This window comes from Pantherophis guttatus, chromosome 1 (genome assembly GCF_059756535.1).
Source record: "Pantherophis guttatus breed Tessera chromosome 1, ASM5975653v1, whole genome shotgun sequence".
Taxonomy (NCBI): domain Eukaryota; kingdom Metazoa; phylum Chordata; class Lepidosauria; order Squamata; family Colubridae; genus Pantherophis; species Pantherophis guttatus.
This window is the reverse complement of record NC_142063.1, coordinates 10,508,145-10,523,587: the sequence shown is the minus strand read 5'-3', so window position 1 is coordinate 10,523,587 and position 15,443 is coordinate 10,508,145. Positions and strand designations below refer to the sequence as shown.

The window sequence follows — 15,443 nt, the reverse complement described above, 5'->3', positions numbered from 1 at the left end:
CTAGACCTCCAGTTGGAATTCAGTCGGCCAATTATGGCCAACACAGGTAGTCCTCCGCTTACAACACTTCATTTAGTGACTGTTCAAAGTTACGAGGTCACTGAAAAAAGTGACTTAGGACCATTTTTCGTATGACTTTTGCGGCATCCCCAAGGTCATGTGATCAAAATCCGGACTGGACTCATATTTATGACAGCTGCAGTGTCCCGGGGGCCACATGCAAGGGTGGGTTCTATTTATCTTTACTACCGGTTCGCAGCCAGAGCACACGCGCTTCTGTGCATGCACAGATCACCCGTGATGACGTCGTGGCAGGTGGGCGGAGCCTCCCGCCGGTTTTACTACCGGTTCTATAGAACCGGACAGAACCAGGAGCAACCCACCACTGGTCACGTGATCCCCTTTTGTGATCTTCTGACAAGCGAAGTCAATGGGGAAGTCAGATTCACTTAACAATTGTCTAACTAATGTAACAGCTGCAGTGGTTCACTTAACAACGGTGGCCAGAAAGATCGTAAACTGGTGCAACACTCACTTTAAAAATGTCTCACTTAGCGACATAAATTTTGGCCTCAATTGCGGTCTGTCTGTCTACCTACCTATCCATCCATCTATTCATCCATCTATCTAACCAACAAATTTAGGTATTGCCCATCTCACTCTCAGAACAATTATTGTTATCCCACTGTTTGTTAGCTGCCCAGATTAATGCATCAAATAGGCAGTCATATCAATTTAATTATTAAACAGAACTTGGATGAATCCACCACTTCCAGGATTAGAAACAGCCTCTCTATACTGACATAGTTGACAGATTTCAGGGAGACCTTAGTAGTTCACCAAGTGCGCTGCCAATGTCCATTTTAAGGGATGGGATTCGACTCCTGCAGCCAGAAAATGAGGACAAGATGCTTATGGCTGACCATCTGCCTTTTCAACTTAGAACTGGGGATATCTGTCAGAGTGCGCACACTGTGACTATGTGAGACAACCCAGGAGCAAATACAGTAAACAGAGGTTTGTATTTTAATAGTGGTTTTATCTACAAAGAATATATACATACACATACTTTAGTCAGACCTTAAACAAACAGCAATCAGCAATTACAGCATGGAAGCACACATGGAGAGTGGGATATGCCCCAACAGGGCCTCTTCTTATTACAGGCTCTTAAAGTGATATCAGCCCAAAAACCTTGCTGACTCATTCCCAGCATTACATCATCGTAGCAGCTGGACAGCTCTTAGGCCATAGGGCGACAGTTCTTTCATCCCTCTGCTGCGACAGGGCCACAGGGAGCTACAGCAGAGGGGTGAAAGAGCTGCATGCGTAGGTAATCTACAACATACAACCATAATGTAACCATAAAATTTTTGTTGCAAAGCGCGGTATTGTTTAAGTGAATTTTTGCCCCATTTTATGACCTTTCTTACTACAGTTGTTCAGTGAAGCACCACAGTTGTTAAGTTAATAACCTGGTTGTTAAAGCAAAGCTGGCTTCCCCATAGACTTTGCTTGTAAGAAAGTCAAAACCCCAGGACACTGCAACTGTCATGAATAAGAGTCAGTTGCCAAGTGTCCTAATTTTGATCTCGTGATTGTGGGGATGCTACAATGGTTGTTAAGTATGAAAAACAGCCATAAGTCACTTTTTTTTCAGTGCTGTTGTAACTCCGAACAGTTACTAAATGAACAGTTGTAAGTCAAGGACTACCTATAAAGCAAATTAAAATTCAATGGCTAGATTGATGCATGGAGACACTGTTCACAGAGAGCTCAAATGGCTGCTCGGCCAAACTTAAGGTTTTTGTTTTCACTTCAACAGACTTGGGGCTTGGAGAGACTCCTGCTGAAGCCACATTTTGTCAATTTTCATTGAGCATCCATCCAGAAAAGAGCCTTTTCTGCCTTGGCCCCCACAGATAAAGGATACACCAACCTCGTTTTAATTTATACCCATGTTAAAAATATTTTTATTCACCTTGGCACAGGAGTCTCTTGACGGTTCTGCTCCATTGCTCGTGAGCTATTGATTTGTTTCATAAGTTCTAATGTAGGCTAATCTTTTTATTGTTTTACATGCTTTGTTTTAAATTGCATAAAATATGTTTCTATCGATTTGAAAGGAGAACCGAGGGCCGGCTAGGAAAAAAAGGTGGTAATTAGAACACAGAATGAAAAAACAAAACCACCCTGTATACTATAATTATAGAAAGGAAAATACAACAATGAGCCCTGTGGCTTCCCACTTGGCAGCCTGGAGAGAAACTATTTAGCAGCACAAAAATCTTCTGCAGGAAGGCAGGCGGCTCTGAAGTTGTTATCGCCAAAATAGCAGTTGTATAACCTGGCCCTTCGAATCCAGCTCCATCTGAAGGACAACCCGTGGGGGAGAAGTACGTTCATTTCAAAAGTGTAGGAAGCCCACGTCTTGCCAAGCCAACAAGCAGGAGAGTCTCAGGCTTCGTGTTCTAACCCAACAGGTTGGACTGGATCTAAATGAGACACTGGGACAATGAAAGAAAAACCAACTGGCACTTCTCTGAGCGCTGCATTAAGCTTCCCAAATCATCTCAGGCAAAAGCAAAATCGTGGCTGGAAAAATCTGATCCAGATCTACCGGTGGGTATTTGTCTAATTTTCCCTGCGATAAACAGAATAACAGAGTTGGAAGGGACCTTGGAGGTCTTCTAGTCTAACCCTCTCTCTGCTCAAGCAGGAGACAAGTAGCTGTCCAGTCTCTTCTTAAAAACCTCCAGTGATGGAGTACTCACAACTTCTGGAGGCAACTTCCATTCCACTGATTAATTGTTCTCACTGTCAGGAAATTTCTCCTTAGTTCTAGGTTTGCTTCTCTCCTCGATTAGTTTCCATCCATTGCTTCTTGTCCTGCCCTCAGGTGCTTTGGAGAATAAGTTTACCCCCTCTGATTTTTAATAAAGTTACTATTGAAAAAATAAGCTCCAGGCATGAAGACCCCAAGATTTCAGGCAGGCAGGGAGGCAGGCTGGTCCTTTATTTTATAGTTTTCAAGATTAGGAACTTCCTCCTTCCTCCCAAAGGTGCTTTTTCAGGAGGCAACTAGACTTTGTTTTTTCTTTGAAGATGTCTCACTTCTCATCCAAGAAGCTTCTTCAGCTCTGACTGGATGGTGGGGAATGAAGGATTTATATTCCTTGCAGACAGCTGGTCATTTGTATCCTTTTTGAGTAGGGGAGTCAAACTCATGGCCCGCAGCCAGATGCATCACACACTGGCCACGCCCACCCCCAGTTTAGTGAAGGGGGGAAGTTGCAATATGTCACATGACAACGTGTCATCACGCGTTTGACACCCCTGTTTTAGAGAGTCGTTGAAGCACAGAAGGATGCAAAAGACCAGTTGCCTGCAAGGAATATAAATCCTTCCAGTCCACACTATCCTGTCAGAGCTGAAGAAGCTTCTTGGATGAGAAGCGAAACGTCTTCAAAAAACAACAACAACCAGTTGCCTCCTGAAAAAGCACCTTTACGACAACCGTGACTTTGGATGACTGAGAATCTCTACAGACTTCCTCCTTCCTCCAAAAAAAAAAGGGGGGTGGGGGGTGGGGGAGAAACCCAAAATACCTCCTCACCAGCAATCAATACCCAAATGAGCAGATATTAACACCAAGATTAACAGTAGACCAACAATCAAGAAGTCAACAATACCAAATCAACAAACTACCAATAAGCTTCAGTAAGCAACAGGCTAATCAAGGAATCACCAAAAATGCTCCCATCAACAGTGACAGGCCAAGACACTAGTATATAAACAGAGAGCAAGCCCCACATAGCACTGATGATGTTACTTAGTTGGGTCATGAAAGGTCTGCAAGAAAACAACCAAGCTCAGAGAGCATCAAGACTCCACATTTCGATCATGAGCTACAAATATTCTCTTCTATAGTAACTCCTTAGTGCAATTTTTCTCCTCTGCCCATTCCTGGACCCACGACCATATTAATGCACCCGTTTACCTGGAATGATCTGAGGATTCCTGTAGGGTTCCTTCCACCCCTATGATCAATGACTTAAAAGAATGAAATCTTCAGTTGCTAATTGATGGGAACTAATTTAATTTAGTGGACCTCTTAAGACCGTGTTTATTAAAAGACAATATTGTGTGCTACTCTAATAGATCATCTCATTTTTTTTATTATTGTTAATCTGCGTGTGACAATTTTAAGATGAGTTGCAAATAACTTCACATTTTCTGTATCTTGAAAAGGACGTATTAGACTTTTATAACAGCCAGTTTCCTTGAAATGTAATTGAGCAAATCACGTGATCTAAAAGGTCCTTGTGTGTCTCTGCTTTTTTTGTTTTGTTATAACAATCATTTCTTCCACGTACCTTTGTAAGCACATGATTCGTCTTGGATACTTGCCTTGTGGCATCCTTCTCGTCACTTCCTTCCTTGATTTAAAGCAGTGTTTTTCAACCTTGGCAACTTGAAAATATGTGGACTTCACATCCCAGAATTCTTCAGCCAGCATGCTAACACTAACCCTAACGTCATGGCTGGGGAACTGCATGTATGGAGTTGGAAGTCCATATATCTTCAGTCCCCCAGTTAAAAACAAAAAACCCCAGCACTACAGGTAGTCCTCAATTTAGAACAGCTCATTTAGTGACCATTCAAAGTTACAACAACACTGAAAAAAGTAACTTATTACCGTGTTTCATACTTACCACCTTTGCAGCATCCCCATGGTTATGTGATCAAAATTTAGATGCTTGGCAACGGACTCATATTTATGACTGTTGTCATGTCCTGTGTGTGTGTGTGTGTGTGTGTGTGTGTGTGTGTGTGTGTGTGTCACGTGATCCCCTTTTCCGACCTTCTCGCAAGCCAAGTCAATGGGGAAGCCAGATTCACTTAACAACCGGGTTAGTAACTTATCAACTGCGGTGCTTCACTTAACAACTGTGGCAAGAAAGGTTGTAAAATGGGGCAAAAGTCACTTAATAAAAACATCTCACTTAGCAAAATAAATCTTGGGCTCCATTGTGGAGGATTACCTGTATTCTAAAAATGTCTGCCCTTTGGGCCTACGTCTTCAGGGTGGTTCTGAATATCAGGCTCCCGACCCTTCCAGATTTACATTGGGATCTGCCAGCCAATTTCAGATGCCTTCAAAAAACACATTCTTTTTTCCCCATCCTTGAGGTTGGTTTGAAACTCTTCCTCTACAGAGTGTGTAGACTATTTTTTGGGGGGGGGAGGGCGGGGGGTTCGGCAGGCAGAGCAGCCCCTGCTGAAGGGGCTTTGCTGAGAAGGAGCTACCTTAAACCTTTGGGAGGCTGACGTATTGGTGGAAGAGAACCCATTATCTAAAATTACCATCTCAGCCCTGCCTTTGTTATTACCGAGCAGGGCCTCCAGACTAGTAACCCCCCAGAGGCCTTCTCCAAGATTATCATTATCAGGGTTGAAGACTCTATAAAAAGGATGAGGGGAATGGAGACTATTCCACAGGGGCAGAACCAGGCAAAAGAAAAATGACACAAGCGTCATTAACAGCCACATCAGAAACAAGGCAAGCCAGCCAAAACTGGCTCCTAGGCTGTATGTTTCTAGAAATCCAACAGCTCCCCCTGCTGGTATATACAAAACCTCATATACTGTATTATAAAGGGTTCTAAGGCGGCTTGAAAAAATGTTATGATTGAAAGCTTGAGTTAAATCTTGGGGGTCCGTGGTGAATAAAAGGTTGAGAAACGCCGGTCTAAGACATAAGAAAGATCAAGGAAAACCATGGCCTTTCCCGCACCTCCCTCAACAAATCGAGGAACAAAATGTGATTATTTGGGAATGGGGACAGGGAATGATCATGTTGCCAGTTTCTCCAGAAACCCTTTGTATCAGGGGTGTCAAACTCGATTTAATTTGAAGGCTGCATCAGGGTTGTGTTTGACCTCGGGGTGGCGTGGCCAGGGTGGGCGTGGCCAGCTCAACATCATTCGTGTTGGGGTGGTGCCAGTGGTGGACCAAGCACTCTGCCATCAGAAACGGGCTCCCGAGCTCCATTTTTGGCTGTGACTGCCTCCTGCAAAAAAACAGAGCTCGGGAGGGATGCCCCCAGCCCTCACAGGCTCCGTTTTCGGCTGCGATGGCCGCCTGTAAGCCGCTGCCAGCGAAAATGGAGCTCAGGAGGGCTCCATTTTCGCTGGAAGAGGCAACACGGGCTGGTCCTTCACTTTTTCAAGGGCAGCCCCCGGGCCAGATCTAAGCACCCCACAGGCCGGATCCAGTCCACTGGCCTTGAGTTTGACACCCCTGCTTTATATATTCGATTGCTCACTCCACAATTTTTCTGTTTATTTAGCAGCTCATCCATTTATGATTTATGATTGTATCTGATGATTTGTGATTTATCAGTTGCTTGTATGTACACAGAGGGCTTATGCGCTGGAGACAAATTCCTTGTGTGTCCAATTACACTTGGCCAAATAGAGAATATCCTATGCTATTTTATTCGAAAACTCCCTCTTCGCCCTTCATCAAGCCCCCACTTCTCCCATCAACAGCACAGACCAGCTCACCTTATCCTTAATGAATGTGCTACCGCAGTTTCAGAGCTTAAAGTCAGCTGTCCTTGGCAAGGAAGCTGTTTAATTTTTCCGCTCCCTGCCTGTCCCTGGAGAAGAAGAAAAAATCTGGGAGAGAGAATTTCAAAGCAGAAATCCCCAGCTGTCTTACCACTGGCCAGGGCCGATTTCAATTAATCTGTTAATATATCTTTTTCAAGACTGCTTTTGGCCTTGGTACAAAAGCAACATCTGCTGGAGTAGTCCTTCTGATTACAGATTCCCCCATCAGGAAGTGGCAATTGATCTTCTTCTCTTATCAGGTTTTGGGGCTTAGTCAGAGGCATCCTGGAGCATCCCTTTAGTAATGGACTCAGCGGAGCGGAAGCCAATCAAATACAACCCTCCATACACCAACTTCTGTTCTGCTATCTCACCGTTTGGGATGGAAACAACAAAAAGCTTCTGGCTGTTGAAGGATGGGCCTTAAAAACAGCATCGGGGTCAATTTCCCCTCATTTCACAAGCAAAGCACATCGCTGTAAACGTCTTAGGAGAATCTCACCAGCTATAATGAGAAATCCGATGCTGGAATCACCTTGGTCTGACGGAAGTCTTAGGTCAACATTACCAGTTATGGAGCCCTAAGACAGCCAAACCATTTTAGCACTTAGCAATAGCACTTTTAGACTTATATATCACTTCACAGTGCTTTACAGCCCTCTCTAAGCAGTTTACAGAGTCAGCCTCTGGCCCCCAGCAATCTGGGCCCTCATTTAACCCACCTCGGAAGGACAGAAGGCTGAGTCAACCTTGAGCCTGATGAGATTCAAATTGCCAAATTGCAGGCAGCCGGCAGTCAGCAGAAGTAGCCTGAACTCTAACTACTGTGGATCATTTTTCAACATCATCACAAAATTACAATTTTAAAGTTTGAGGCAAGGAAAGTCACAATTTAAGATTTAAGACAACTGGAATTCCTGTTGAATAAATGTCCTTAAGTCAGGATTTCCCAACCTTGCCAATGTTAAAACATGTGGACTTCCAACTCGTAGAATTCTGGGAATTGAAGTCCACAATCTTACAACTGACAAGGTTGGGAAACTGTGCCTTTAGTGCAAACATCTTGCTTATGGCTGATCTAACTAGGTAGCACTCAATCTCCTCTGACTGGAGTGGATTGAATCTCCAAGGATTTAGATAGAGAAGATTCCTTTTTATCACCTGGCATTTGATCCTTCCTGCTTGCAAAACAAGGGGTCTGTCGAAGTCTGCTTTAGGGAGGGTTTTAGGTTAGACCTATATTCTATCATTTCCTTTTCTCCCTCAAAAATACCACTTATACAAAAGGGTGGGAGGGAGAGTGAATTAATTCCTGGATGTTTATAGCCAAGAAAACAAACAAGCCTGTTTGACTGGCTGCAATTCCAAACGGTGTTTGTTTCAAACAGAATCTATGCACAGTATTCTCATTAAGCCGACTTTCAGTCTCCAGTTTGGCACAATCCCTAGGCGAATAAAAAGTCCCAGTTCCACTAGCAATAATTTAGTTGAGTAAGAATTTTGCTAGAACCAGGACTGGTCTATTGCTGTTGCTGTCGTGCCTGAAATGTTGGAATACTAAACCAGACAAAATTTAACTTTTGGAATGCATACACAATAAAAAGCCAAGGGCAGCTTCTCGGCTCCATTGTTGTGCTAAACCCAAATGCTAATCAAAGAGCTGTGAAGCCAGAAGATTTACCAGCTATGCAACTAGCATCACCTAGTGGAGAAAAGGAAATAAATTTCAAGGATTTTTGAAGCTTCCAAAATAAAGTGGTTGACCACAAGCATTAAAAAAAAGGGAAGGGAAGGGAAGGGAAGGGAAGGGAAAAGGGAAGGGAAGGGAAGTTCCAGAATGACAAGACCACCAATCTAGGAAAATCAATACCTATGGCAAGTACTTTATTCTTTTGTAACTGTAAAATGTTTGCTTAGGATCTCTCTGTGTGGGAGGTTCCCGGGCACAAATACTAAAAGTGCAAATAGCCAACTGCCATCTCACACGGAGTAACACAAATATAAGGTAGGGTTTTGGTTACGCTGCGGAATGGTAGCAATCCTTCCGGCCTGAGAGCAATCAACCATTTCACGTGGCCTTAAAGTCATCACCACGCGCAGTAGAATTTCTTTACTTACTGTAACAACCAAGCTGAGAGAGAGAGAGCACCAAAGACCCCACAGTTTCTTCAACTAGTATGTCACACCAGTTTAAAACCAGTTCAGAGGAACCCAACGTCCCACTTACTCTTCCTTTCCGAAGTTCAATCGCACTGCTAGGAAACCAAGTTGCCGAAGGAATCGGGTCATAGCGTCCCGACAGACAAAAGCGTCCTAGTGATATTTAAACTTCAAAATCTCTTAATGTCAAAAAGCTGAAAGATGCCCCAAGCACCTCAACGCAGGATGGAGTTAAGGGCAGATCAAAACAGCTGCTTGCTCTTCTCACGCCCACAAACATGTATGCATGCAGTATTTATTAATTACAACCAACTAATGATTGATTACAACCAATGAAGCCATTTGTGCAAACTGCAAAACACACTTCAAAGACTTCAAACTAAGCGAAGGACCGGCCCACGGTGCCTCTGCCAGTGAAAACGGAGCTCGGGAGGGCCGCACGTGGCCTCCCGAGCTCCATTTTTGTTGGCAGAGGGTTGCAGGAGGATCCCTCCAGCCCCACCTGGGCCACCACAGGTGCCCCTGAAATGAGTGACATCGAGCTGGCCATGCCCCCCCCCAGCCCTCCCCCCCCAGGTCAAATACAGCCCTGATGCAGCTCTTGAATAAATTCAAGTTTGACACCCCTGGTCTATGGAGATTTTCAGGCATCCAGGTCAGAGTTTCAAAAGGCAACTGGACTTTCCTGGTTTTCTGCCTTGAAAACGTTTCGCTTCTCATCCCAAGAAGCTTCTTGGATGAGAAGCGAAACATTTTCAAGGAATAAAATCAAGAAAGCCCAGTTGCCTTTTGGGAAAAAAGCACCTTTGTGACTATCCACCACGGGAAGGGCGAGAACATGGGAACACCTAAACCAGGCAGATATCAGTCAACGGAGGGATTGTTTTAACAAGAACAATCATAATTTTATTTGGGTTTAAAAAAACCCTCCTTTAGGAGGTATGTCCAGGACTTGCAATGTATTCTACAGTACAGGTAGTCCTCGACTTACAACAGTTCATTTCGTGACCATTCAAATTTACAACGGCACTGAAAAAAGTGACTTAGGACCATTTTTTGCACTTATGTCCATTTTAAATGAGACTTTGAGTTTCGGAATCTCCAAAAAAGGAAAAAATTCACTGGATTAGTGGCTCCCCCAGAGTGGCTTACCTTCTTTTATCTTCCCACAAAGGTCCATATGTCAAAATTAGTTATGCCTAGGGGGTGAGCAAAAAAAGGCTGGGGCAAGAGAAATGGTAGACAGCAAAGAAAGGACTCGCACCATTACTGGAAAACCCTTGGGACACAACCTTCTGCAGAGGCCCCTTGTTGTCAGTCACCCAGAACAAGGAGAGAACAGCCCAGATAAGATTGTTTAGAGCATGTGAAAGGAAGCTTATCAAGAGCCAAATTTATCTTCTATTTGCATGCATACTTTCAGTTTGTGAAACAAGTCAAGTTGGAAGGCTTTTTAAATGGGCCTCTCTTTTTTTAGCACAACTGCTAAGTACTAATTTCCTTTTATGTCACTCACTTGCCCTGAAGGTACTTTGACAAATCACAACAAAAGCTATGCAAAGGGGAGATTAGAACACAGGACTGGTTCAAGCAGTTTGGTAAGGGAAAGAATCTGAAACCTTGGCTCCAGGGCAATCCTTTTCCAAACACACTGAATTTGGGAAGGTTTTCCTGGCATTTCAAGTTGCCCTAGGCCTCTTTCCTTCCCTCTGACAAAAGACTGGGCACACTTATTTTGTGGAGCCCACCAATTTTAATAAGTGTGTGAATTTTCTTTCTCACTGCAGAAAAAATCTAGCAACTGCCAACACATCAGCCTTGTGATTTACACAGTGTCCCATCTCTTTCAAAGAATAAATATGAGAGCTATGCATAAAACAGAAAACAAAAAAGGCATATCATGGTTCCGAGTAATGTCCCAACCAATTCAAGACTTTGAGGCCTTGGCTTCCTCAAAAATCCTGTTTATTGGGTACATCTGACCGTGCTGACTGTACCCAAAAAACAGGAATTTTGAGGAAGCCAAGGTCTCGGAGTCTTGAATTGGTTGGGAGCATTACTCAGGAACCATGACACGGCAAGGATCTGACAAACTATTCTCAGATGTTGATGGTTCAACAGAAATGAAAAGTAACAGAAGCCCTGCGGTTGTTTTGGGTTTCAGATAAGGCAAAATAAAACCCAGGCAGGACCAGTAAGATGAGGTTGGGTCTTGCTGGCCCCTCTCTCCCTTCCACAATTCCCAAGGCAGCCAAATCAGATGTCCCGCCTGGTCCCATTTTTCTTCCTGTTAGCAACTGCCACTGAGAATGTCATAACACAGGAGTCTCCAACCTTGGCAACTTTAAGCCTGGTGGACTTCGACTCCCAGAATTCCCCAGCCAGCTTTGCTGGAGGCCCCTTTTATAACACATCCCACTGACCACATCCACGGTCTTTTTTTTCTCTCCTTCTTCTCAGTTCCAGGTGTTCCTGTTGTTTCCTGAATCCCAAGCCACTACATTGCACAAGTGGCCCCGTTTTGTTTGCTGCGTAGGACAAAACTGCTCATCTGACTCACAGAAGAAAACAGCCCCCATTCCATTAAGAAACAAAAGACTTAAAACATGCATGTTTCAATTCAGGCAGAGAGTTAACCAAAGTTAGTGCTTCAGTGAACAGAAGAGTTTATGCGTTTTTCACATGTGTGTGTGTGTGGGGGGGGACTTGTTGTTCTCTGAGCTTGGTGGTTTTCTGGTAGGTGGTTCATGACCCAAACTAGGTCACCTCATCGGTGCTAAAAGGGGTTTGGTCTCTGCTTATATATAGTGGTTTGCCTGTTAGGCTCGCCCTGCTAATCAAGGAACCAGCAAGAAGAAAACAACACTGACAGAGCAAGCCACTAGTATATAAACAGAGAGCAGTCCTCACTCCCTTTCTAGCACTGCTGTTATCTAGCTGGGTCATGAAACGTCTGCAAGCAAACAACCAAGTTCAGAGAGCACTAAGGACTCCACAGTTGCCGTCCTCCTCCACTTCACAAGCCCCACTGCCTACTAGCACTGATGATGTTACTTAGGGTGGTAACATCTGCAAAAAAACCACCACATTTAGAGAGCACCAAGGACCCCACAGTCGTCCTCCTCCTCCTGCTCTTCCTCCACCGTCTTCTCCTGCTCCTGCTCCTCCTTCCCCTTTCCACTTCTTCCTCCTCCCTCTCCTCTCCTCAACCTCACTCCCTTTCTAGCACTGATGATGTTACCTAGTTGGGTCATGAAATGTCTATAAGCAAACAACCAAGCTCAGAGAGCACCAAGGACTCCACAGTCGCCGTCCTCTTCTACTCCACAAACCCCACTCCCTTCTAGCACTGCTGATGCTACCTAGCATGGTAATGAAACGTCTGCAAGAAAACTATCATGCTCACAGAGCACCAAGGAGCCCACAGTTCAACCCTGGGCTACAAATATTCTCTTCTATCGGTAACTTTTGTCACATCCCTGTTAAATATCCATTGTCACACGCTCACCATGATTTGGGCTCTCCAAAATGCAGATAGTTGATGCTGTAGAGATCCATGTCCTCCGTATGCCACGCAAATGTGGTCTTCCACATCCCAAAGTAGAGGTAGGGGGTGTTCACGCCTTCTATGATAATCCCACACTGATGTTCCACCATGTCAAGGAGAGTGTTCAGATTCCCAATATTCCACTCGTCCACATCCTGGGGGGAAGAAAATGAATTCAGTCAAAGGAGAAGCCAGTGCTCCTTCCATCCCCACACAGGAAGGGGGCGCTGGCGGTCACTTTTCACAGGCAGCCTCAGAAGGAAGAACATCTGGCAGGAGCAGCTATTGCAAAACAGCAGGGTACCAGACATCTCACAGGCCACGGAGCAGCTCTTGGGAACAAAACAGACTAAAACGCCTGCTATTACATGGGCTCCCGCCGGCTGTCTAAAACCTGTTTACCACAACTTTTAAGATTCAATTCACAGATGGAACAAAAATGAAAAGTGCTTTTCTAAAAATAACGCGGAGAAATTGGTACAAGAGGAAGAAAGAGAAGAGAAAGGTTCTGACTGAAAGCCAGTCCAGCACAATTTAGGTTAAGAATACAGGTAGTTCCCAACCGCAACTGAGCCCAAAATTTATGTTTTTGACCCATTTTGCGATCTTTCTCGTCACCGTTAAGTGAATCCCTGCAGTGGTAAAGCCAGCAACCCGGTTGTTAAGTGAATCTGGCTTCCCCCATTGACTTTGCTTGTCAGAAGGTCGCAAAGGGCGATCACGTGACCCCAGGACACTGCGACCGTCATAAATATGAACCAATTGACAAGTCTCCGAATTTTGATCAATTGGCCATGAGGACGCTGCAAGAGTCACAAGTGTGAAAAACGGTCGTTAAGTCACTTTTTTTTCAGCATCGCTGTAACTTTGAATGGTCGCTAAATGAACTGTTTTTAAGTCGAGGACTACCTGTAATGCAAACATGTTTATCTACGATGGTTTGCCTTCAAAGGCCCTGGCCATGAAATCCCTACAAATCTAAAATTACTTTCAGAGATATACTTACAGGTAGTCCTTGACTTACAGCTATTTGTTTAGCAACTCTTCAAAGTTACAAAAGAATGGAAAAAAAGTTACCTCTATCCAAGTCCTCACTCTTACGGCCGTCACATGATTCCCCAGTCACACATCAAACTTGACAACCAGCATGTATTTACGATCGTTGCAGCATCCCAGGATCACCATTTGGGATTTTCCCAAATGTGACTTCAAAGTCGATGGGGGGAGCCGGATTCATCTATCCACCACCCGACTCCCTTAACAAGTGCAGGGATCTGCTTAACAACCATGGCAAGAATGGTCATAAAATAGGGTGGGACTCCCTTAATCACCCTTTTGCTTACCAATGGAAATTCTGGTTTTAATTGTGCTTATAGGTCAAGGACACTTTCAAACAATTAATCGCAACAGCCCCAAAAGTGCTTTTTTTCAGGAGGCAACTGGACTTTCTGGGTTTTTTTTCTTTTGAAGACGTTTCGCTTCTCATCCAAGAAGCTTCTTCAGCTCTGACTAGATGGTGGGGAATGGAAGGATTTATACTCCTTGCAGACAGCTGGTCATTTTCATCCTTTTTAGAGGGTCGTTGAGGCCACTTGGATGTTTGTCTGTGTCCTCAGGGTCACCTAAGTGGTGCAAATGGGTATGGAGCCTTCTTGGCTACTGGATGTTTCCCCCCTGTGTCTCTTCATTGTTGAAGACAGGGGCAGGCTGTTGGGGATGGTGTCTGTGTTGGCTGCATCTCAAACTGACACACAAATGGTTCCTGCAGTCTGCAAGTTTTCTGGAAATCCATTCATATTCCCGACTCTCTCAAAGGATGCAAATGACCAGCTGTCTGCAAGGAATATAAATCCTTCCGTTCCCCACCATCCAGTCAGAGCTGAAGAAGCTTCTTGGATGAGAAGCGAAACGTCTTCAAAGAAAAACCAAGGAATTCCAGTTGCCTCTTGAAAACAAAATACCTTTGAGACAATCATGACCTGGATGACTGAGAATCTCCATAGACAATCACAACAGCCCCAATTCTGTTGGAAGAAATTATGCATAGTGACACCAGTAGTCCTCAACATTCCCGTTAATTTATAATTCCCCCTACGGTTCTCATATAATTTAACCTGTCCCTACGTTATCTAAATCTGCGTTGTACTCCAATTTTATTGCACGGGGACTTACCGAATCATACAGTGAACCACTGATATCTGCCCCATATATAGGGGAGACAAAAGTCAAATTCTTCCAGTATTTGCGTTCCAGATCATCAAAATCCTGATGACGCGGAGTGCAGTACCTGGTAAGGAAAAGCAAAATTAAGAACTGGCAATATGTTTTTTTTGTAAACCAGAACTGAGCTCCCTTCTGATGAAATGGGGCTGTGGGCCACATCATTTAATGCCCTAATAAATGTAGGACAATTTATTTAGTTCACTCCGAACGCAGAAAAACACCGCCTTGCCACTCTGTTCTACAAAATGATGCTGACGGGTAGTTAATAAATGTGAGCCGGAGGCAGCTCAATGCGACCAAGGGAAAAAAAATGCTAGAAACAAAGTCATTAATATGAGAACCAAAGCATGTGTTTTTCTGTATACTTTTACTACAAACGGAAAAAATGAAAAAAGAATCCCCCCACTTTGTGTAATCATAGGACAAGAAAGTCTTAACCGTGGACGTACTTCTCACTATTAGCCAAGCGCCGATAGTCTCCGACCAGCATGGGTTTCTTCTGAATGTTGTACTGGGTGAAGAGCCCCGATTGGCCAGTCACCACCTGCTGAATGGGAGCAGGGATCACCATGCTGTCGATGTCATCGTAACCCTTCCGGGGCTTCCATTCCTTGGGAGGGATCACCTGCAAAGGTGGGGAACAATATTTTTCTTGAATAGATCACGTTTCATGAGAACAAACGAGTTAAAGGGAAAGATCCTTCTCTTCTGGATAAAAGAACCACCTCTGTTTACATCTCCTTGACTTCCTGTTTGTAGCACTCCAGATTCTTAGTCAGACACTCAATCTGTTTCGGGAATAAGATCGCTTTGGGATCTCTGCTGTGGCCTCTGATGTTTTCCACATTTGGGTTGGGCTTTTGAATGCCTTTGCTGCCTTCTCCCTCTTACAATCT

The 15,443-nt window shown here is 44.2% G+C and overlaps 1 protein-coding gene across 2 annotated transcripts in view; it reads right to left on the bottom strand.

The window, feature by feature from the left end:
• KDM4B (lysine demethylase 4B) overlaps positions 1 to 15,443 on the bottom strand; it is a 254,704-nt gene that overhangs the window by 197,478 nt on the left and 41,783 nt on the right. For both annotated transcript variants that reach the window (XM_060691827.2, XM_087871259.1), the window contains 3 exons: positions 14,997 to 15,172; positions 14,497 to 14,611; positions 12,286 to 12,479 (listed from right to left, as the gene is read on the bottom strand). In XM_060691827.2, the coding sequence (XP_060547810.2) occupies positions 12,286 to 12,479; positions 14,497 to 14,611; positions 14,997 to 15,172 (485 nt within the window). The remainder of the gene's footprint in view (positions 1 to 12,285; positions 12,480 to 14,496; positions 14,612 to 14,996; positions 15,173 to 15,443) is intronic.